Genomic DNA, 24,527 nt, shown 5'->3' on the forward strand with positions numbered 1-24,527 from the left:
ATTGGAAGAAAATATCTTCATTGGAATAAGCTAAATATTGAAATTGACCAAGTCGATTCGATTGGAGTTTATACATAGTAAATAAGGCAAACAGGCATAGATCATACAGACCGACAGACAGACCAGACAACATATATAGACCTATAGATATTATATCAAATATAAACAGCTCCTAACATATTTGAAGCTCCGAAAATCATGACATCTCAGATGTTACGTCCTTTGTGTGTGTAATTATTTGAACCGAATCACAACAATACAAAATATTGATTGGTACCTACCTAAAGTTGACTGCACAAAAATCCTATCAACACTAGAAACCTCTCGAACTAATGAATAATTCAATAAGAATTTACTGCTTTAAAATATTTTTTCGTTCAATAACATTTATATCATGTTACATTTTATTTAATTGAAAACTTGAAATAAAAATCTATGATTTCTGACAGCCCTTCTATTTCCCAATGCCGGACAAATGCCTCATCTCCTTTTTGAACGAAATGGTTTGATGTTATATATATTCATTCGACCATGCTTCACTGCCTGTATAATAAACATGGCTGTATTTAAGACACTTAAGTTTACTGACGAACTGTGCACATCTAGTCGTGCGAAATTGAACTCGTAATTTCACGTGTACTATCCAATGGACTATCTCAGCTCTTATTTTACATTTCAAAAATATTAAAGTTACCATCGGAAAAGCAACGACAGCACCGGCCTCTGTATTTATATGTTTAAGGATACCGTCCAGTCCAAAGTTATTTATATGAACACTTTATTGATGACTATTATTTGCATTAGAAGTATAATGTCTGATATAATTTTATAAACACTGGCGGATTTATAAAAAGGCTAGCTAGGTAAATAAAAAGGCTAGCTAATTCGTTAAACATCTATAATACATTTCCATATTTTAAATTACCTATTAAGTTTTGTAAGATAATTATGCGATAAGGTAGTAAGCAAATCTTGAAAAGTTTGACCAAAAATAGTCCCGTAAATATATCAGACCTGGGTTATTATTTTCAAAACTTATTGCAGTTTTTAGCTTTGTCTATTAATTAGTATTCAGTACGTAAGCGTGATGCTTCTTTATTGAATAAAGAAAATCAAATATGTTATTATTATTACGAAAATAGTTTACGTTTCACATCTGTTAATTGCCTATAAAGTTTTTAGTTACGCCACGAGATAATACAACGAGCATGTAAGATGTCCGATCAGTGGAAACTCAAATATTTACAACACATAATCCTCGTCTTAAATAATATCTAAATATAAACCGTGACTCAGTACATATAACACTTAACACAACACTAAAGTGTAGGAAGGAAGTCGAATGTGTTTGTTTTAGCATAAACGTATAAAAAAAAAGTTAACAATTTTGAAGGCAAGCCAAGTTCATGGGAGCCGTTATAATATGTACGTGTAAAACTAACGTATTCGTAATGCCGAGTAATATTTAACGAAAGCTGTCATAATTATCTTGGTGGTAGGGTGAAAGCACACTTGGGTAGGTACCACCCATTTTATACTCTCCCGCCAAGCAGCAATACTTAGAATTTTCATGTTTCAGTTCAATTGTTAGTGAGTCAGTGTAACTACAGGAACAAAGGACATAACATCTTAGTTCCCAAAGTTGGTGGCGCATTGCCGATGTAAGGAAACGTTAATATTTTTACAGCGCCAATGTTTATGGGTAGTGACCACTAACTATAAAAAAATAAACTTAAATATAATGTAGTCGGAAGTAAGTTTTGAAAAAGGAATAATATTTTTGATTTTATTCGTGTATTCAACAAAAATTCAACAGTACATCAATAAAATTGATGTATTATTTAATTAAAAACAAAGTATATCTAGAGATAAATGTAATTGAACAACAAAATAATGTATAATTCATTAATTTTTAACAGGCGCAACTCGTTTAGTTTCACAAAATAAATTCTTGCTTGTCGACGCATAAACACAATCTACGATATCGAATGATGACCTAAAATTCGAATTTCAACGTTGCTAGGTATATGTACTTTTTTTTTCATAAAACCTTTATGATTTACAACACACAGCCGGCAGTGACACGTGCGTTATGTAATTACTAATTATAAACATTTTAAATTCTTCATTCATTCATAACTCCGAAAGTATTTATGTAATCCGTATGTTGTTTATGTTTTAACTGTACTTAAAAAAATGAAATACTTTAGTTTGTTACATATGTTAATATACTGTTTCACCAGTGGATATTTATTGATTATTTTAAATTTAAAATAATATATAATCTGTTTAAATTTGTTTATAGACAGAAATGGCCAGAAAAAACACATTGATTGCATAAACAAAAGCGTGTATTTAGAGCGAAGACTTAGTAAAAACGCGCCAATGCGTCTCCGATGAGGTCGATGACCGAATTAAGACGTGCAACGATCTTTACGAAAAGGCAGAAATTTATTACTATTATTATTTATAGTGTGGGATTTCATGTTTAATTTTTTGTTAATACAGTTCAGAATAAAACTGATTGAATATTAAATTTAGTTTATACATATATATTGACTTTCCTGTATAACCTAAGGCTATTGATCTTACTCAAATCTTAAAAAAAATCTCGATAAAAATGTTTTTTTTTTTTTTAATATTTAACGCTTGATCGCATTGCAAAGAAAACTAACCTAGGTTTATCGCGGGGTAATGCTCTAATGAATTAGAAAACTAGAGCAAATGACATGGTTTATAAAATTGTTTTCAAATAGTAATCTAAAAAATTCCAATGTTAATTCACATTACAAACAAACATTCTGAAATAATTTGACGATTTATATCTAGAGCAAAATTTTTATTAGTAAATGTTAAATTATGTAAATATTCAATACACTGGTTAAGTCAAGACATTACTTAAGTGAGATCATTTTCTGGTAAGATTCGGATACACTCTAATAACGCTAAACCCCACTGACAACATGACAACTGTAGCAAAATAAAATTTATAATTTGTTGGCAATTTTTATTTTCAAAGGACATTCAAATAACGACCTAATTGTAATTCTGTTTATAATTCACGCGTCACCTTGAATCGTAAAAATAATGTACCGACTTGTGACTATAGAATATGGCGTATGACCTTGAAATTTAACGTTTATTTTGCCAAGTCTATTTACGAAAACGCCTTATTTATAAAATACGAAAAGAAAATACAAAAAGCTACTATTATTCACATTATGTCATATTCATTTGTCGTCTTACAAATAATATTTACATGACTTTATTAAGTATGCAACTAAACAGTATCGACGCCCTTATTTCATAGGCAATATGGTTTAAAATTTCCGAATTACTGACGACAAAATGTCACGTGCCTGTAAAAATAGGCGATCTGGCAAGTGGCGATCGTTTGGTTTCAGTCTATAGCGATTAGTTGCCAAATGACATTTCGACTAGAACGCAAAATAGGATTTCGTCACGATTAACAAGTATGATAAGTATTATACAAAAATGTAAGGAATCCCTGAATTGACGATACAAACAAAACTAATACGTTTAGGTTAAGGTTAGAATTTCAAAAGTACGTTAAATAGATCGAATTGTCTTGAAAACAAGGACTATTTAAATTTTAAGCTTTCAATTCAATTCTTAGTTTAATGGCTTTTAGTTGTGCCATAGGGCACAGATTATTTCGCCAATGTCACGTAGGGTGGAGAAGACACGAATGAGATTGATCGGTATGGTTGAGATAACAAACTCAATTAAATTTTAAAGTCAAATATAGTAGTAGTAATTTCCTTGTTAACCGTAACCTAGAACAACACAAACATTAAGGGTTAGTAATAGAAACTAAACTATATATAATAAGATATATCACTCAATTGGACTATTCACAACTTAATTTTATTACATTTAATATATTTACACAAAAAAGAACAAAATGGACTAAACACAAACGTCAACAAACATTCAACATTTATAGGACGAGGAACTTTAGGAGGGAGAATGTCGTAAATGGGATGAAGAAGTTTAGGACAAAGGAACAGGATATGGGTAGCGGAACCTCCGTCTAGGCCATTTTAAGCTTTAGCTCTTTAACGTCTTTCAGTCATCAGTGATTTGACATTCGAAAGAAGGATACACAGCATTGTTTTACTAATCATAACCTAAAGAACATTTATAGGTAAACTAGCTGAACCTGCGGCTTTGCCCACGTGTAATTTATAAAACAAAAACTTGCAACCCCTACCCCTTAGGGGTAGAGTTTCGTAAAATCCTAGCGGATGACTACACCCTATAAGGAACCTACCTGCAATTTTCAAGTTTGTAGGTATTATAGTTTCTGAGATTTCATGATTTATCAGTGAGTGGTATTTCGCTTTTATATATATAGACAAACGTACTGGATTTTCCTAAAAAAAAACAAAAACAATTCCAAAACAGAGGAGATTACTAAAATTCCGGAACATGGTATAGAACTAATAATAAAAAACAAAACTAGAACGAATGCATTCGTCCTGAGAGGTATCGAGGTGAAACATTGAATTAATAAAGGTGACGCTAACAGGTTGATTCGAATACAAAGCATGATAACGCTGAGACCAAAATAACTCTGCACGCCGTTTCATTACAAATGATTTCAAGAAAACTTGACCAACCATGAAATAAATTCGATTAGACTTCACCGTTAGTTATTTTCGTAACTTAAACCGTTTAATGAAACAGTTTATAAATGGAGATTTATACTAATCAATACATCAAATTTAATCATTAAAGGTATTATTTGAAGTGTTTTAATAGCAGTGACCTTAAGAGAGGAAAAATAGTCATCACTGGTTTGGTCATGGCTGTGAATGAGGTCACAAACGTGATTAATGTGACGACGATATTACGCCATTTGCAGTACAACCATTGGAAAAACTCTCGATACCAACAGTTAAATTACTTCATAAGTATAATTTTCCTATCTATCCACGTTTCGTCCGAGCTAAACATAAACAAGAAAATTGAGTTCATCTCTTTACCTAAATACTTGTATTGTTTATGGTTACATTTCATTTGGATTCCTTACGTTCTTTAAGGCAAAAATTTTAAGGAGAGTTCCTCTGATTATCGCATTCAAGCAAACAAACTCTCCAACTTGTAATATAAATAAGTCTACTACAGTTTGTAATAGTTCAGAAAGTATATAATTGTATTCACTCAAACTTTTATAACACATTTTAAACTATGGCTTGACTTATGAACGTTGTTTAGTTAAACACTGATTTATCTCTTTCCCTCATAATTGATTTGACATTTGAAAGAAGAAGATAGCATTGTCCAATTAACTCCTCCTATGCAACATTTATAGGTACCGTCGTTAATGTGTACCTAAGTAAGACGGTATTAGTTTCATCGACCTTCACCTTCACCTTCTTGGAGTATTGTATTTTACTTTAAGCTGTCAATAAATTCACAATGCATGACTTTTGCAGATTCAAAAAAGGAACAAGATTCAATAAGATGAGGATCAATTTAGTATCTTACTAGCTGAACCCGCACCTTCGTCCACGTGATATTCAGTTTGAGACGAAAATGCTTCAAAGACTGCCTTGAACTTGTCTATGTCCGTCATTGGGGTTCGAGCTGTTTTCAATGCGAATTTCAACAATAGTTTCAGTGGTTTCACCATAAAACCAGAAAGACAGACAGACTTTCCCATTAATGATGTTAGTACAGGTAATTATATCAAATATTTACTTTTAATTATTACGTAAAGTATGTTTGATCTCATATTGGTTTATCGTAAGACCTTGAACTCTGGCGAGATCATCGAATTAATTAAAAACTAGATTTTTGACTGTTTAAATTATGTGTTATATGCAAAACATTAATTTTGAAAGAAGGATATTTTTTTTTTCATTCTATAGGTTATATCAAATGTATCATAGATGTGAGAAATGAAACAAAATTACTCGATTATCTCTAAATATAAGATAATTTCGACTAGAATACGATATAATAATCGATACAAAATTGTTGTAAATATGAAAATTATAAGCATATTAATTTAAAAAAGTTTTAGAGCAGTATTGTTTTTCATTAATCGGTAGAGTTTAAACTAATGAGGAATTATCGATGTTTTACTGCACCGATAACAAGATTACACGGCATTGTAGTATCATTTTTAATACTTCTTAAACATAAACATTGATAAGGCGCTTAACATTTCTAATCGATTAAAAAGGAAGTTGCAACCGTTATAACATCGGTACATCGGGATTATTCAAATTTAAATTTAGAACAATATATATTTTTTATAATAGCAATATTCGTTTACTATTTCAAGAACGCTTCACTTAGAGTAATTAGAAGTAAGTAATATATTTTTTACGACTAAATAAAAAGTAATCAATTCGATATTTTACGACTTAGTTCACATGTGTGACAAATTTTATTATTTTTTAAAATTTAAAGTATATAGGCGCCCTAGCAGGTGGGCCAATTTATGATAAGCCATAACCACCACGAAAGTTTTTGGCACTGTCAGAATTATTAACCATCCCAAGCAAAGAAATCATTCGATATTTTGGGACACCCTGTATTTATTTCCAAATTCAAGAACTGAGTATGTATCGTATGTCATATCATCCTCGATCGGTAAGTATAATAAAAATTTAATGTTGTAAAAATGCAATTTAACAAAAACCGCCTCTGAAACAGCTTTCGACGACATCCAGAAAAACTTGATTTAATTTTTATTGTTAACGCGTACTATTTACCGCCTATAACGTCGATTATCGCGAATGTCATTTCGTGACTGCATTTATATTGATCGCTTCATTAATATCTGATACGGTAAATATTATCGAAAGCTGTAAAGTTATTTTATCGTGTAATCTGTAAAGTTATTTTTTTTTCTGTATTGTTATTAAACGCAACAAGGTCAAGGTACGATTTATTTAAAAATAATTCACAGTAGATATTTTCAAACGATATAAACTCTTTGGTCACTGAACCTTCTCTGAAAATATTAAATGCACAAAACACTGGCACAAATTAAATTGCACATCGATTTTTAACTCGTTCGAATTTCGAAAACGCTGTACGCAGTCTGAATGAACGTGCGTCGATCAGCGATCGTCGTTCGCGCGATACTGAAAAAGCGGACGTAAAATCGTCATCGCGTCAAATCGCCGGGCTATCTGTTGATGATTGACTGCAACTATATAAATGACGTAATCTCCAACTTTTATATAGCTTATCTGAGAGTTAAGCACTCTGCGAAAATCCCGATACATTTAAAGTGCAAAATAGATAATGATGTTTATGCAACATCACGAACAGGTATCAAACTACTCTACAATTCACTTATGTATACAAAAATACTACATACATACGTATATTATAATAATAGTTAGTGGAACGTGAAATTATTTCCGACAATTCTGAATAATAAATTCATTATTTCGATTATATTTTACTTTTATAATCAAGAAAACCCGAGGAAATACAAATCTTCAATTTACAAGGTACCAGTATAGTCCCCGTAACGATAATTTAAATACCTTTCCAAGACAATAAAAATTCTCATCTTAAAGACTCGTACTAAAATTGCTAAAACATTTTAATCGGTAGTTATAAACAAATGCGAAGAAAAGTATAGAAATAATATCGAGAGAATAGTTTAATTGCTACTAGAATAAAAAGTCAAACAATAATGCGAGTCGGACGTGCTTATAATTACTTGAACACAACGTCAACTCATTTGTAAATAAATATTACGTAATAGAGTTATTCTATGGTCTAGTGTTAAAAGGTCTTATATCTTAAAAATATTGTGTTGTTTTAACACAAATAAATATTTTTAGGTACGTTAATCTTTTTTAATGGTTCGAGGTGAAGTATACGTACAAATTTTGCTCGATTTTATCAACATTACGTCATCGTGTGGTTTTAAAGTAACGGATTTAAGTGGAATATATAATCATGCATTTGAAATTCATATTAGAATTTACGAGAACAGGATTTGAATTATAGCTGTGTGAAAGGATAAGATCAGTAGGTTTACCGACAGGTATTATGTGCATATTGGCCGAGATATTAATCCTTAGCAATTATTTATTAGCAATAGCCAATTTGCCACGGCGAGGAAAACGCCCCAGCGAACTCGGATTGGTGGACATTGATTATTTCTGTGACATATCACATTTTCGAAAATTTCGAAGGCCAACAAATACTAATGTTTTTTTTTTCTGTCATGTTTTCTGTTCTCTGATGATAACAGTAAAATTTTAAAAGCAAAATCGTCTTAATGTCGTGTTCATTTCGTTTACTCATTAACGTCAAAGTCACTGGTTATGTGAAAACAAAAAAAATAGAACCTCGAACTGAATTAGGAAATACAGCTAACGTACTTGAAGACTGTATGGAGCATGTATGCCATATTCAGACTTCATTTATCAATTATAGACTACTAATATTAATACCATTTAATCATTAATATTAATCGACTTCGAAAACACTACAGATAATACCCAGATGCAAGTACTCCTCGATTGGATGCACTTACAAGTTTACCGATTCGGCTATGATGTTATAAATCGTTCCAAGATAAGAACTAATTGTGTAGTGTAATGTTTTACTGAAATGGTTCTGAAGTAGCGGTATATAATTATGTCTATATTATTAAACTTGCAATAGTCTTATACTGGTGGTAACCACAGATATATCTATTATGGACATAAAAGGCAAAGGAACGAATATGTTTAAAGATAGTTGTATGTATAAACGTAGAGTACTGTAAGCCCAGAGAAACCTCCGGGTTTTAATAAGCATGGATTGTGTTGTTGTTGTGTTCATAAATGAGAAGAAAGATTTAACTGAGGATGATGATGATAATATCCAACTAAGAAACGCTAACTGCTCAGGATATTAAAGCAGAAAAGCCTGATCCACTGATGCCACTTAAACGTATGAAGTATAAACAATTTCTTACGTCAGGAATACCCCGATAACAACGAGATGCAAAATGTTTTGTCTCATCCAGCTTTCAATCCGAACAGCAATGCAAAAATATACTGTGACAGCAGAACATGCGGTAAGTGGGTGGCACCCACCAACACGAAACAAAGTCCTACTAATGAATACAGCGATGTATGACCTGAGGTGAGCATTATTCACCAAGCAGTTCGTATATCAGACGATATACGAACTGCGTTATAGCTATTATGGAAAAACCATAAAGTGTTTCGCCAATTCGCAAATAGCTCTTCCAGTTATAAATATAGATAAAAATATCGAAACCGAGTTAATATGGAACCATAGCCTTTTAAACGTAACGTTTAGGCAATTGGACGTATTCGGTAAAAGGGTTTAGAACATTACATGTTAGATAGTATTGGCTAATCGGATACCTTATTTAGTAGACATAAAGCACCTAACCTTTGCGTTCGCTATAAACTCAATTACGCGGCTCGTAATAAAACATTTATTATCGGCCCACGTTGACTGTAGAGCAATGTGTGGGTGTTGATTTGCCTTATACAGAACGGTTGAATCATTGCGTATTTGTTTAAGACTCGAATCAAAACGTTGTTATTCAACGTTTTGCGGCAAATAAACCAAATCCATATTAAAAATTTAGGCAGTCTATACTAATAACTACTAAACCAATATAGGTACATAAAATTGGTACTAGAAGATGTCAGAATTATACCAGAAGATGAATAGTGAAAATTTGAAGCGGATGAAACTGCGAAGAGCAGTTAGTTTTATAATAATATTAGGTATAGACTAAAATCTCCGAAAACCAACTGCATCTTCTGGTGAAACGTCTAGTAGGATTTTCCGTTAGGCATCCTAATTTTTAAGTATGGATCTAATTTTGTTCTCAAATTGGATTTATTTATAATTAAACATAGCAATCCTACGTCCATGTTTTAGTAAAATAAAATATTAAAAAGAAATGAAATATTAAAAGGAACTTTATGAATTTGATATTTAAAGAGATAAGATCATATCTAAAACTTCTTTAACGACAATTTAATAAAAACACAAAATCTAACATATTTTTTTCCGAACGTTTTAATGACCATTTAAAGTCAATATCTCAGTCATGATCTAAAGCGCAAACTAGTTCTGTAAACACGGAGGCCTAACATTTTCTAATTTATTATTCAAAACTGGCGCCTGCTAGTGGATGGCCTCCTTCGAGGTCCACGCGATAAAATGACACAATCGTGACATCATTTGCTATGAATTAAGTGAAACGTACGTCCTTACAAGAGACAAGTGTTTTCGAATGGAATACTGGTTAACTGGACGATATTCGATCGTCATCATTACGGTCAATATTATAAATTAAATACTAATATTCTAACGAAAGTCACTCTGTCTGTCTATCGGTTGCTTTTTCACGGCCAAATCTATCTGATCTAATCTGACGACCAAATCCTAAAATGCGAGCAAAAACCGCGGGCGACAACTAGTTGATACTACTGAAGCTCTTCATTAGCTACGTAACAAATAATAATATCGGTGAAAGAACAGAAAAAAAAGATATTTTGCTGTTTTTCAATATATAGAGAATTTTCAATGTTTAACAAGTTTATGGTCCGTTTATTTGCGTTCTTAATTTGGGTTGATTAAGAATTAGTTTTCGGGTGAATTAACGTTCATTTTTATCTCGAAAAACGCAAAACAAAACAATTATCTCCATGAAAATCTCATTCAAAACCATTAGTTGCTTCTCACGCGACGTCTGTCTTTTTGCCTAATTAAGTTAGTTTAATCCTTAGTAAATTAATACCTGCGATAAATTTTATATACCAAACATTTAAGTAGTCAAATTCAACTCACCAATGTGACAATATCTCCAGGATTGGCGGCCGCTATCCTCCTTAGTCTCTCATATAACAAGTCCAGAAGCCTCTGGTGTTTCGCATTCAACTCGTCCAGCTCCCTGGCTACGGCTTCAGCGCCAGATAGAATAGGTTCCACGCCGGGTACCACATCCGTTCGGCCTCGGTTCCTTAACCGTTCCGCGAGTTCCACGTCCGCCTGCCGCTTCAGCTGTCTCGTGTCGAGGGACGGGTGGATCTCCTCGCAGATCCATTCCACGTAACGCTGACATCTCGACGAGTGTATCTAGTTCGGGTTAGGTTGGGCGTTAGGGTTAGTTTAGACGGACTGCCCTTAAAGCTTTATATAAAAAATCGAATTTTCTCAAAAATATTTTTATCGACTATTGAAACAAAAACTTTAATTATAGATAATAAATTAAAAAAAAAAACACATGACATTTTGTACGTCAAATCAGAGTTGTAAAGTTTTGTTTCAGTGTACTAAAAACTAGATAGTAATCATGATTCTTAACTTTAAGAACAAACCGCCGTCTGTTAAAGTAAGCGTAATATATCATAATATTTCCATCACACACAAATTCTTTCATCGCAACTTGAAACTATTGTTCTGAATTTCGTCTACAAATTTTAACATTAAAAATAGGCACGTCCAGTCGTCCACAGCCATCCTTTGCACATTCAGAGCACATTCGCACCAAATTTGGAAAACAATGACAATATATTTATTGGATTTTTTTTTTCTTTTAAGTCCAGACAGGTATTCCAGGATAAAGTGGTCATGCTGGAAGTCCGCTACAGAGAAGCGTGCAACACCCAGTGCGTACACTTTAAAACACCCAACGTGCATCTTCAACCGAAGCATAATTTACAAACGACTTGTACAAATTCGACTTAATAAAAGTTTTTTTTTATAAAGTGTACATCGACAACATTGAATATATTCGCATGCAAAGCGTAAGAACATTGACCTTAATTTTTTTTTAATTTTCAGTCACTGATTGCTTTGTAAGAAATCGATTTGAATTTCGAACGCGTTCCGCTGGAGCGGCCGCGCGGCCGGTGCGTTATCGGCGTGCCTAATATCTCGCCTTAGTGACATTGCGACAGCAGTCATATAATGCCGTTGGAATATGTTCAATCACACAAACGTCCCGCTTTCAGAGGTTTTGTTATGTTAGTTATAAAACAAGCGTTGAATAACGATTAGGTTTAATTTCAAAGCGTCATTCAAAAGCATTAGGATTGCCGGCTGAAGCTTCATGCATGGTTCAAAACAGACTGATAGAAAACCAATAACGACACGTTCAAAGACCCAAAGACCAAAACGAGACAAGGAAAAGAGAAGGAAAGACGCTGGACATCAACGTATATCAAAACAACTTTAACTTCAAATGCCTTTCATAATCTCTCAAAATTGCTTCTAACGCGAACTTAATCGCAGTTTGCATTCTAAGGTTCATCTAAGATCCATATCACCAAGCTAATTTTGTTCTATGTATCCCTTTCTCTCTTACTACAATTGTAACAAGAGAAAAAAGGAACGTCATATTTTCAAAAGTAAGACCAATTAATGTCATATATGTAAAGTTGGAAATGGAATACCAAAGAATGCCACAGATTAAATACACGCCAGATACGATTTCCACAGCGCTGATATTTACCTTCGCCTCTCGAATGAATCTTCCGCCGTCAACGTTAACTTTCTCAATCTTTGGCGTCCTCTCCACGACACCCGTCAACAGATTCTGTGATTATAGTTATTTAATTAAAATAAAAATATTTTTATTCTGTACTGCTATTAAAAACTGATATCGACTGAAAAATCTGTTAATATTCTGATTGCTGAAGTAGAATATTTTACATGAAAAAGAGTTAAATGGTCTAAATTAAAAGATACGGAACCTTCGCCACCGACGTACTATATTAAATGATCAGATAAAAAATATCAGCATTTTTTTAATCTACATCCAAATTTTTATAGTTTTTATAAATTATTAGCTTCGTATAACTTACCCTGGTAGGCTCCAGCTGTTCCTTTGGTCGCACCTCGATGGGAGGCTGCGCTTGCAACTTGCTGTACGCGTCATCGATCCACTCCGCCTCTTTTTCGAGACCCGCATTGTAGTTGCGCAGGAGTTGGTACGCAGCTTCGCAGCTTCGGAGCCTGTCAGAAAGTTAATTAGAGTCAAGTTTGTCAACTATAGTCAAAGGAAATGTCGCAAGGAAATAGATTATGGCATATGTATGTTAATCCCAAGTTGGAGCAGCATGAAGGTCTCCTTGAGATACGAGGACTCTTCGGTTATCGTCATTATCATGGGACGTATCCCCTATACGTCATACTGAACAGGTTCCACTTCGAGGATGTAATATTTTTCTTTGACTATGTTTTCGAATTGAACAAAGAAAGGAAACGAATGCCGAATGAGGCAGTGTTGATGAGGCACAAGAGACGCACCGCTCGGCGAGCTGCCCGCACACGTGCCCCCAGCGCGCGTTGAGCTGCGCCACCTCCTTGTCGAGGCGCTCGAGGTCGGGCTGCTTGCCGCGCGCGGCGTGCGGCAGGGCGGCGCGCGAGCTCTCCACGAGGCGCCGGCAGTTCTCCGCGTCGTCGTTCATCTGGTCCACCTGGATCTGCTGCTTGCTCACCGCCACTTGCATGCGGAGGAGGTCTTCGTGGATCTAGGGGTGAGATTTGTGGTTTAACTTCAAGGTTTATATAGCTTGGTAGCTTCAAAAATTCTAAAGATCGACCAAAGTATAAGCAAGGTATGTGTCTAAGGACAGAATGACCCAGTTATTATCAGAATTGCTCAGAAGTAGAAAATATTATCCCTCATGATCTCATCTTTGTAGTCACACTATACAGATGCAGAGTGATACACAATAATAATAGGCAAAAGTGTAACTACAGCCAGTAGGAACATTATATCTGATTTCCCGAGGTCAGAGACGCATTGACGATCTAAAACTTGGATAATATTTCTTACAGCACTAATCAGGAGATTACTGAATCGTCCTTTAGGAAATAATTAAGATATGTTATACATACATCTTTGAGAAGTTCAACATCATTGGGAAGGTCGTTGAACTGGGCTAGTTTGATCTCGAATTCGGAAATCGTTTGATTGTTTTCTTCTATACTGTTTACGACTATTTCGACGAACTTTAACCTGGAAAAAAAATATATACAATTTTATGAGTGATGAAGAATGTACAATATAAAAAAATAAACCGACCAAGTTAGGTAGTACCATGCAATGTGTAGTAGCTGGGTAAATTTTTACATCTTGAAACGACTATATTCGCACAATCATAACGCATAGCGCGAGGTAAGATGAGATACCCTCTATCGTGTACATATATCTAACAGAGATATATGTTCATTGAAATCAAAACTGACTTCATTTAGGCTTTAACACGTACTTTTGAATCGATAATTAACAGCGTTATATTAAATATAAAGCGACCACCGGATCCGATAGTAGATTCTATCAAGACCCGGCTAAAAAGGAAAGTAGAATTCAACTCAGTAGTTACTATTTAATGTTGCTTATTAAGTTATTATGTTTTTTATAATAAAGATCTGATATATCAGGTTGAACGAAGTCGAATAAAGTGTTTTCCTTTCGACGACGATCTCCGTGGTCGAGTAGTGTGTACACCGGTTTTCATGGCTACGCCATTCCGAGGTCCCGGGTTCGATTCCCGGCCGAGTCGATGTAGAAAAAGTTAATTAGTTTTCTATGTTGTCTTGGGTCTGGGTGTCTGGGTAACATCGTTACGTCTGATTATCTTTAACACAAGTGCTTTAGCTACTTACATTGGGATCAGAGTAATGTATGTGATGTTTGGCCAATATTTATATTTATTCGGACTTACCTTTCAACAAATAGTTGACTCTTTGATTGCATATCGTTCCATTTTCCCATTACTTTGTCGAGATTCTTTTTCATAGCAGGGGTCTTAAGGGCAATGCCTAGAAAAAAAAAATAAGCTAAATCACAAGAAGTAGTAATTGTATTTTGTATATAGAATGCTCAGTCTGTTATATCTTTAAATGTCTAACGGCCGGGCTAAGGGCTCCTCCCCTATCAAGAAGATTATTCCAGCTCGCTGCACTAATGCGAGACAGTCGATACACATTACATACAGATAGATACGACAGTAGCAAGTTTTTTTTTATAAAGATCAGACTACACAACGTTCTTTACGTTTCTTTACGCAGAACACGAAATAAATTATAGACACAACTTAATCACATTTCAGTGGTTTTGAACCCGAAAAATTCGATAAGGTGAACGTGCTAAGCACTGGGCCATCTCTGCCCAGTTTAGCTCGGTTATTAATGTATTTAGTTTCTACTGATTTAAGCTACGTCATCTCAACTCGTGAGTGTCGTAAACGACGATTATAATTTTTTAATGTAAAATGCTTTCATCATTAACTCAATATTGACGCTTTAAGAACTCGTAACCACACTAATATTAGTTCAAGCTTTTATCCGACTGTTAAACTCAAAGGCTTAAAGCTAATTACTAAAATAAAACGTCGTTTTTACTTACCTCTAAATGTCGCCTGCACTTCCTCAATATCTGACGACAAAGTATGCAGGCTGCTCTCCCAGTCCTTATGCTGTAGTACCAGGTGCTCAAGTGAGTCCAGGTCCCGTGGGATGTGACTCGCGATGCGTTCGTGCAGCTGTCGTTCGAATACTTCCAGCCGTTCCAGTAAATTCGAAGACTGTTCGGTAAATATTCGTGCTGCATTTTTGGAGTCCTCTGCAAGATCGATAATTTTTTTTATTATTTTATCCAATAATATATATAATATTTTCGTATATTTTTTATAAAATTTATTTTGTTTTAAATGAATATAAATGAAATTTAAAAATAATCGACACGTTAAAATTCAAGCCTTTGGCACTCAATTGAAAACAAATGAATTTATTAAAAAAAAATAACAAATTTTGTAATAGGAACATTAAATCATCAATGTTTTTCAAATAATCACAGTCGATAAAGCAGTTTTAAAATAAAACACCATCATTGACAATCACAGACACAAAAATTGAAGTGAATGACCGTCATCGAGACAGAAAACAAAAAACGACCTGACAGTTTATAGTCGCACCAAACTCTTTCCACAGAATGTTCGGAGTACACTAATATTGTGTTACGTAACATTTAAACCCGGTTTAAATTTACAAACTTGTATGATCAGAGGACTAGACCGTGTCGGATCAGATAGAGAAACTGAAAACTATAGCGGATGATACGGGCACAGAGTAAAAACGTTTGCTTGACTAATTTTCGACGAAACAATCGTGAAACAGATCTAAATATAACCTTCGTTTCGTACTCTCTAAGGAGTTTGCGCGGAATAAAAAAAAAAAATTACCAAAACAAGAAATGCGACAACACAAACATTACAAAATAAATTACGATTATTTTTAATAGATTTAAGTAACATTTAAATTTAAATTAATTTTAGTGTTTTTTTTATAAAAAAAAATTATCCATTATTACCGAATTACGAAGGCGAATTTCTTTGTTATTTGATAAATTATCTTTTATTTATATGTTAATATATTCACAGAGGTTAAGATTACTCTGTATCCGAACTCCTACACTTGAGTTGAGCATTATTAGAAATTGCTGCAATATACAATCTTGGATATCAAGCCAAGGCCAATAGAATTGACTTCTGGTAAAAAAACCTATGACATCATCTTTGACGAAACAAATTGTTATAAATTCAATTATGTTGAATGGGTGCATATAGACCCAACGATTTGAATATTAACACAGTGAACGCCCTTCGTATAATTCAGTAACCTAACCTAACTTTATTACCAAACGATGTAGGAAAAATTCTGCGGCACTGGATTATGGATTGACATTTGAGCGCAAGATGCTTGGACATAATATTGATTGCTGAATCCTTTCCGACTGCCAAGTCTCGAGAAAACTTTTGGAACCGCTACTAAATTATATTTTTATTAACTGTACATTCGTATAACAAACTCTCGAATATTTTAGTATATATGTCTTTCACATTCACATTAGCAGCCTGTAAATTTCCCACTGCTGGGCTAAGGCCTCCTTTTCCTCTGAGGAGAAGGTTTGAAGCATATTCCACCACGCTGCTCCTATGCGGATTGGTAGAATACACATGTGGCTGAACGATGTTTTCCTTCATCGCCGAGCACGAGATAAATTATAAAAATAAATTAAGCACATGACAAATTGAGAGGTGCTAGCCTGGGTTTGAACCCTAAAATCATCGGTTAAGATACACGCGTTCTAACCACTGGGGCATCTCGGCTCATGTGTCTTTAACATGGCGTAAATATAAACCACAAAACACAAAATTATAAATTAAAAGAAAATAAAATATAAAAAAATCGACTACACGCGACAGACGTGTAATTTTCCTTAAAAAAAACACTATCAAGATATTTATTCTAAAATTTGTGGTAACTTTAATGAAACCTATTTACATCATACATTAGTCCTCCGAACTTATCCTATTGTCTTTCTATAAGAACAAAATCAGTTTGGTTTCTATCTGTATTTAATTATCCAAATATGTAGAATTGCCATTAGAATATATACAATATTTATATATATTAAAATGATTCCCTATTTTTCTTGGTCACGCAATACCCGAATACGACGTTACCGATTTCATTCATCTTTTTTTTCACTTTGAAAAGGTTCTTACGGAGAATAGAATTAAAAAAAGTTTACAAGGATTTTCTAATAGGGACTGTGTGCCGATAAAAAGACACAAAATTGCACACGTGCGAAGCCAGAGCACGCCGCTAGTTTAGTAATTATAACAATATTTAGATTTACACAATATTTATTTAAGTATGGAACATCACGATAGTGAATATTGTACATCTGAATCAATCGTTTATATCGCTTCGTAAAACATTTCGGATTAATTAACTCTACATTTTTTTTGTCAATAACAATCTCGACAATCTCTCGACAATCTCGACAAAATCTAACAATTTTTATGTGTTATATGTGTGAGTGCTGATACTCACACATATAACACATAAAAATAAGCAGCAATTAATTGAAAATATTATTTAATCGAGTAGTTTCTTAAAAGCGTTCTTAAGTCGTCATGGTACATAATAGAATTGACTGAAACCAACCGTAATGTACTAAAGAAAAGAAACCAGCGAAATAAAATACATAGTCTACTATATTCATTTAAAATTATTCGTCGTGTATGTATAATGCGAGTATTCACAAACGTTCGATAAAAGCCGTATTAACAAATAATTTTGTGAACCTTTTAAAAAGTCGAGCAATATACTTTAAACGAAAAAAAAACAAACGAATGAATTACTTCGAATACATACATACAAACGCACACATACACACTTACGTATGTCATTAGCATGATTCAAACAGATGGCAATCAAAACGACATTAGGGTACATACGTATTAAAGTTTAAAGTGATGTCATTATAATATCAGCTCAATTGCAAGTTCAGGTTTATATGTTGACCTGAGCGAGTCGAAGATATCACGAAAGGTCATAAGTTTAAATACAAATGATAATTGTTATTTATAACACTCCCGGCGACAGTGTGAACATACATATATTGACACTTAACAACTAATATAGATCCTCCTTACATTGTCAATGCTACCGACTATGGGGTCTAAGATGTTATATCCCTAGCGCCTAGACTACACTGATTCATTTACCATTTTTTAATCTATCTTATTATTCTGTATTGTATGTATTTAAATTTTATGCGTGCGCGCGTGAGTGTGAATATGTTTGTGTGTGTAAAGCTTCAAGTACGTTTCTGTCCGGTCCTTAAAAAAAATTACAAAAGGAGTGTTCTAATTTTAAAGGTATTCATGTCAAGCGTGTTTAGGTTATCTTGATAACAACAAACATCGTATAACCTCTGAGATATGACTATCATCGTGAATATTAAAGGAAGTCTGGATATGTTACGCAATAGACATGTTTCATAAATTCTATAGCAAAATTCTAGTCAGATACAACACATTGTCAACTTTAATAACACACACACACACATTTACACATTCACAAGCTACAGTTTCGCTGTCCAAATAGCCGATAGACCGTGCAATAGTTAAATAATAAGCAAGAACCATCTGATACACAATCAGGAAAGGAATATATAGAAGTTTAATATTTATCTTGTTCTTTAAGAACCTGTATGTACATATATATAAAACTATTTTTTAAATTCGTATAATGATTAATTAATTCAAGTGAAGACCTAGTCTTTTCCAACCGCGAGAAGACAAAAGACAAATAAACAACATTTGACATCGGATCGACGCGATATCATTGGTCGAGATTAAACAATCTAAGACATTCCGTACGGATTTTCGAAAAAATGACGTTTTAAACGTCGACGGAACTTTGAATGTAGATTATAAGTAGTTACGTAGAAAAGTGTTGTATTATGACTAGAAATATATGTATGTATATAATCAAGAACTGTTACTAGCGCACATAAGAAAATCACATGAAATACGTAATTCAATGATTTGTTTATATTCATCCCTTCTTCAATTCTTTATACAAGAGGGCTCATATAAGCACTTTTAAATCGTCATGTTACACTGTTGAATTAATAAAATTAGATTCTACCGAGAAGAAGCGGCAAGAAACACAGTAGTTACTCTTTTCCACAATTTTAATTACAGATGTCAGTAATAAGTAGGTGTAATATACATACATCCACATAATATACTATGTATACATTGAACGTATTCACACAAATTTAAAACAATAATAAATTATACTTTATTGTGTGTGTAATTACAATTATGTATGTGTGCGTGTGGGTGTTTTATTATCTATTGTTGTAGTGTGTCTTGTTTTTGATATTGTTGACTTGTGTTCATATGTTTCATAAATAATGTAAATCTTTCTGGAGTTAATGGTAGTAAGTAAACACGTTTGTAAACTATCGTTTATTTATGGTGCATAAATATACCGAAGTGTACATCGTTTGAATTCAATCAGCATAAATCATTTGTCTTTTTAGACAAACAGACTATGCTTAGAGTCGTTATTTTTTCTAATGGAAATGTTAGTGCTTAGTTTTGAATTGACTTAAAAAAAATTTGTTGATATTGTGGAGTCTCGCTGAGAGCGCTGTTGCTTTACTTTGTCAAATATTTAGAATGTGCGTATGTGTGCTAACGAAATAAATATTATCAAAAAGTTCTTCTATATATTCTTGAGTTCGGACTGTAAACGCAAACGCACCTAACCTAACCTAACGTTAAATATAGTGCTATCATGCGAGCAAACTTGATATATATATAGTGACCCGCCGTCTTAATTTTCTATAACATGGTAGGCGGACGAGCATAGGCCACCGGATGTTAATTGGTCACCGGCGCCCTAGACATTGGCGTTGCGAGAAATATTAGTCAATCCTTACATCCACAAGCCATATACAACCAAATAATAAAATTATATGATGTATAATATATAATTTATACCTTGTAACACTCGTAATTATTTATCTTAACCAGAAAAAAAGAATTAAATCATTAGTTCCCAAGACTACATACAATACCTACATACAAGCTAATACAAGCGAATATTAGTATAGATCATATTTAAAGGTTACACCTATCAAAAGAGCGAATCAGCGAAAGTCAGGGTTTAACATTAACGCGTTTCAGTCCCTGAACTATCTTGATATTCTTTACTGTATCTTTTGATATTTATAGATCTAAAATTAGTAATTTTCTTTAATTATTTTATACCCGTTGTATACTAATTGTAGTTTCTTGAAGGACAAGTAGAGTGGTCGGTGACGAGTGACTAAAGTAAACTCTAGTTAACAAAAGTGAGAAAACAATAACGTCTTCGTAATAAAAGATCTGAGATGTAACCGCAGCCGGACGGAGAAATATATTAAATTACAAAGCGAATGTTGTTTTTGGAAATTGCATTTAACTGCCAAGCAATAAGATTCAATTTAGCGTTTATGATTTGTGTGTTTGGTTAGAGTATACTTTATAGGCACGAGATTACGCTTTCGTTTTAAAAATTTTAATACAAGACACATCTTCAAATGTGTTGATTATTTTGGACACATGCCATCTTATATTTAAAGTAAAAAAAATATACATATGACTTTTATTCAAAAATCCTCTCTTAAATAAAAATATTCTTCAAAGTTGATTAATGTAATGTCTTTACGCCCTAGGTTTGTCTCTTTGAATTGTGTAAATGTCATCTGTACTAATATTATAAATGATAAAGTAACTATGTATGTCTGTATGTTGCTCTTTCGCGTCCAAACGACTGAACAGAATTCGATAAAATTTTGTATAAAGGAATCTTCAACTCCAAAGAAGGACTGAGTATTTTTTTTTGCCCAACACCTGATGTCCCCTAAAACGGGAACGAATCCACGAACAATAACTAGTAGTCTATAAAAGCTAATTCGAAATCGTTGTCGTTTTTATATACGAAAACAAAATATCACCAAGAGTAATCTCTTATCTGCTATATCGTAATTTGTCTTAAATTATTTAGATCGTAATAGTATGAATTGAATTAAGGGACATCATTTATTTAAAAATCATAGTCTATATTTTGTTAAGCCACACAGCAGCTATGCAATAAATTCCAAACCTCAAAAGAGGCCTTTGGCAAGCTTGAGGCATTCATTGGCTGTTACTTTAATAAATCTAAACATTCCAGATATTTTTAGTCTACTTTCATAAAAATAACTATTTACCAAATATAAATGATAATTATCTCGCTTTTTAGATTTCAATTGTTCATAATTTTCGATACTATATTTACAGAACTAATATTCAACACTAGTATTAATCTATCCGAAAATATTTTATCTAAACGTTTCGAGTTTAATTCTAATAGTACGTAATAATTACTCACCGCCTTTTCCGAACGAGAATATTCGTTTTATTTTCTTCATTTTCGTTGTAAATGCCTGTACCTTATTCCAATTAAATAGGGTACATATTTCTTTATTAAATTTCGGATTTTTAGTCGATTTAATTATTGAACTACTTTAAATAGTCTCATACGCGTTTAGAAAAGAAAACAGTGACACGAACTATGAATAATTCCTTCAATTGAATGAATATTAAATTATAAAAATAACTTTTAAAATACTCTATATATTTTGTAATGTTTTTTTTCGATTATCAAAAAAAAAATACAAATTAAAATCACCGAACGCAAAACCGTATATTTACAACAAAAATACCGATAGACAGCACTACGTACGCCTGAGGCAGCGCAATTTATAAATTATCTTCACTAATACTACTGTCTAGTGCGACACGGTCATTGTGACTGACAGCTCCCGTAGGACGCCGTCCTTTGTCACCAGAACCTTTGATAATTAATTGGAGACTATGTCCATTCGTGACGTGTTATGCTAAGAATTTTAATGCAAGTAAATAACCCGGTATATGTTTCACTAGCGGTCGACCGCGGCTTCGTTCGCGTTTAAGAGGTTCACTGTCAGTTGTTAGACGTATAAATCTAGCCTACATCCTTTCTATGAGTTCAAATTTGCTTCATAACAAATAAAAAAAAAATAACTTAACTGATTAGTGATTTAGCCGTGAAAGGGCACAGACAAACATACAGAGAGACAGACAGATTTTCTTTCGCATTATTATTTATTGTAATATAGATAGTATATATATGTATAATTTTCGTATGTCTAATTTTATAACTAAGAAAAAAAAAGCAAATACGTTGTACGTGAATAGATGCATTCATCTATGCATCTGATTAATAGATAACTTCAATTAAGTTTTTTATCGTAGTGCAGATGATTGAGAGGTTTAAAATAATTTATGAGTTACGAGCAATTTACTTTTAATGCCAATTTCCCGGTAAGATAATTTGACTGACGAGTTTATTAAGGATTAATGACAATTAAGATCCTCAAGTGTTCCGTGAGGGCATACTGTTACAAAATACATCAAAATTGAATGAATTTGCTAGAATTAAACAATGCCTTTTTAGGGAGCATTAGCATTATTAGCAGCCCGTAAATGTCCCACTGCTGGGATAAAGGCCTCCTCTCCCTTTGAGGAGAAGGTTTGGAGCATATTCCACCACGCTGCTCCAATGCGGGTTGGCGGAATACACATGTCGCAGAATTTCGTTGAATGGGCCATCTCGGCCCAGTGGCTAGAATATTTTAGGGAGATCTAGGTTTAATTGATATTCCTCTCTCGTTTAGAATTCACTTTACATATGCCGTAATTGGCGGCTGTCTAATGACAGATGTGTGCGTTTGTGTATCTATGAATGTGTGTACGTAAGTTAATGAACCTTTTTTTCATCTCGCGATTTTTGAGTAAGTACTAATTATTGAATCGAGTGCAATGATATTCAAACTATTTCACGAATTTCATATCACGAGTCATAATGAAGGATTTATAATATTTCCATTAATTACTACACACCTTTTTATCTATATAAACATTATAATGAGTTTATATATAACGTGTTTACATAAAAGGAGTCATTATAATGAGTATATATGTTACGTTTTAACGGCTAAACCAATGATGAAATTTTGGTGGACGCATTTTATATTATAAAACCAAACAACCACACACGCGGGCGAAAACTAGCACTTATTAAAAAAAAATACTTAGTCTTAAAACTTTCTTCGCATTTATGAAATATATAACCTATAACCAATAATGTTTTACCGCTGTACTGGGTTGAAGCGTGAATGAGTAAGTGCAATTATTAGCACAAGGAATAACACCTAAATTTACATAATTAAACTACTTACTTACAATCACGTAACAAATTTCCCCGGCTGCCTGCCTGTCATATTTAAGAATATTCGATCTATTTCGACTTTAAATTCACGATAAAGTCATTTATATTATTTATATTGAAAACAAATTTAAATATATTATTCGTTGACATCAACTGTCATAACATATCTTAATGGCGCATGGAGTAAGTAAACATTATTCTTACGAGCACGCAATCAACAGGACGTCACGACTTAATGTGCAATACCTAAAGTGTCAGACTATTAATGTAGACGAGCCGAGACCCGAGATGGTTCAGTAGAATAATCTCAACCGAGAACTATTTAAATCAATAATAATAAATAAAAATACGTTTTTGTAATGTCTAACTGAGAAAGCTACTAAACTATTATACATAAAATGTATACCCGAAGAGCCGTGGTCCAGCAGTTACAAGACGTGCTTGATTTATATTTATATTTTATATAAGTTCATCTCGTGCTCGGCGTTGAAGGAAAACATTGTGTAACCGAGTGTATTGTACTCCAACCAATACTTGGACAATATAACATGCTGTTACTTTTCATATCAGAAGTGCAATAAGTTTTGGATAGGATTTAATTATACAATACTAGATGAAAACCCGGCTTCGCTCGCGTATATTAAATATAACTAAACAAATATATATATATAAACTAAGCACCGTACCCTTGCATGAAATTATTATTTGGAAAACTCTTTCTGACCGCACCCGTAAACGTCAAACATGGCCGCCCGATGAACTGTCATGTAATTGAATTTCATAGGTTTAAAATCGAAATATCTCGATATATCGATCGGGTCTATTATAGACATGCACGTAATTATTAATATAGATTAAACGAGTACTCGTATCTG

At 33.2% G+C, this 24,527-nt stretch overlaps 1 protein-coding gene across 9 annotated transcripts in view; it reads right to left on the reverse strand.

Moving 5' to 3' along the window:
- Nucleotides 1-24,527, reverse strand: part of LOC125073351 (dystonin) — a 168,658-nt gene that overhangs the window by 58,241 nt on the left and 85,890 nt on the right. For 5 of the 9 annotated variants that reach the window (XM_047684151.1, XM_047684145.1, XM_047684149.1 and 2 more), the window contains 7 exons: nucleotides 15,398-15,613; nucleotides 14,715-14,811; nucleotides 13,885-14,005; nucleotides 13,291-13,514; nucleotides 12,846-12,996; nucleotides 12,494-12,577; nucleotides 10,828-11,115 (listed from right to left, as the gene is read on the reverse strand). In XM_047684151.1, coding sequence (XP_047540107.1) covers nucleotides 10,828-11,115; nucleotides 12,494-12,577; nucleotides 12,846-12,996; nucleotides 13,291-13,514; nucleotides 13,885-14,005; nucleotides 14,715-14,811; nucleotides 15,398-15,613 — 1,181 coding nt within the window. Of the gene's footprint in view, nucleotides 1-6,986; nucleotides 7,126-10,827; nucleotides 11,116-12,493; nucleotides 12,578-12,845; nucleotides 12,997-13,290; nucleotides 13,515-13,884; nucleotides 14,006-14,714; nucleotides 14,812-15,397; nucleotides 15,614-24,527 lie in introns of those variants that run through there. The other 4 variants (XM_047684150.1, XM_047684148.1, XM_047684147.1 and 1 more) reach the window with 2 other exon arrangements.

This window comes from Vanessa atalanta, chromosome 24 (genome assembly GCF_905147765.1).
Source record: "Vanessa atalanta chromosome 24, ilVanAtal1.2, whole genome shotgun sequence".
In the NCBI taxonomy this organism is placed as follows: domain Eukaryota; kingdom Metazoa; phylum Arthropoda; class Insecta; order Lepidoptera; family Nymphalidae; genus Vanessa; species Vanessa atalanta.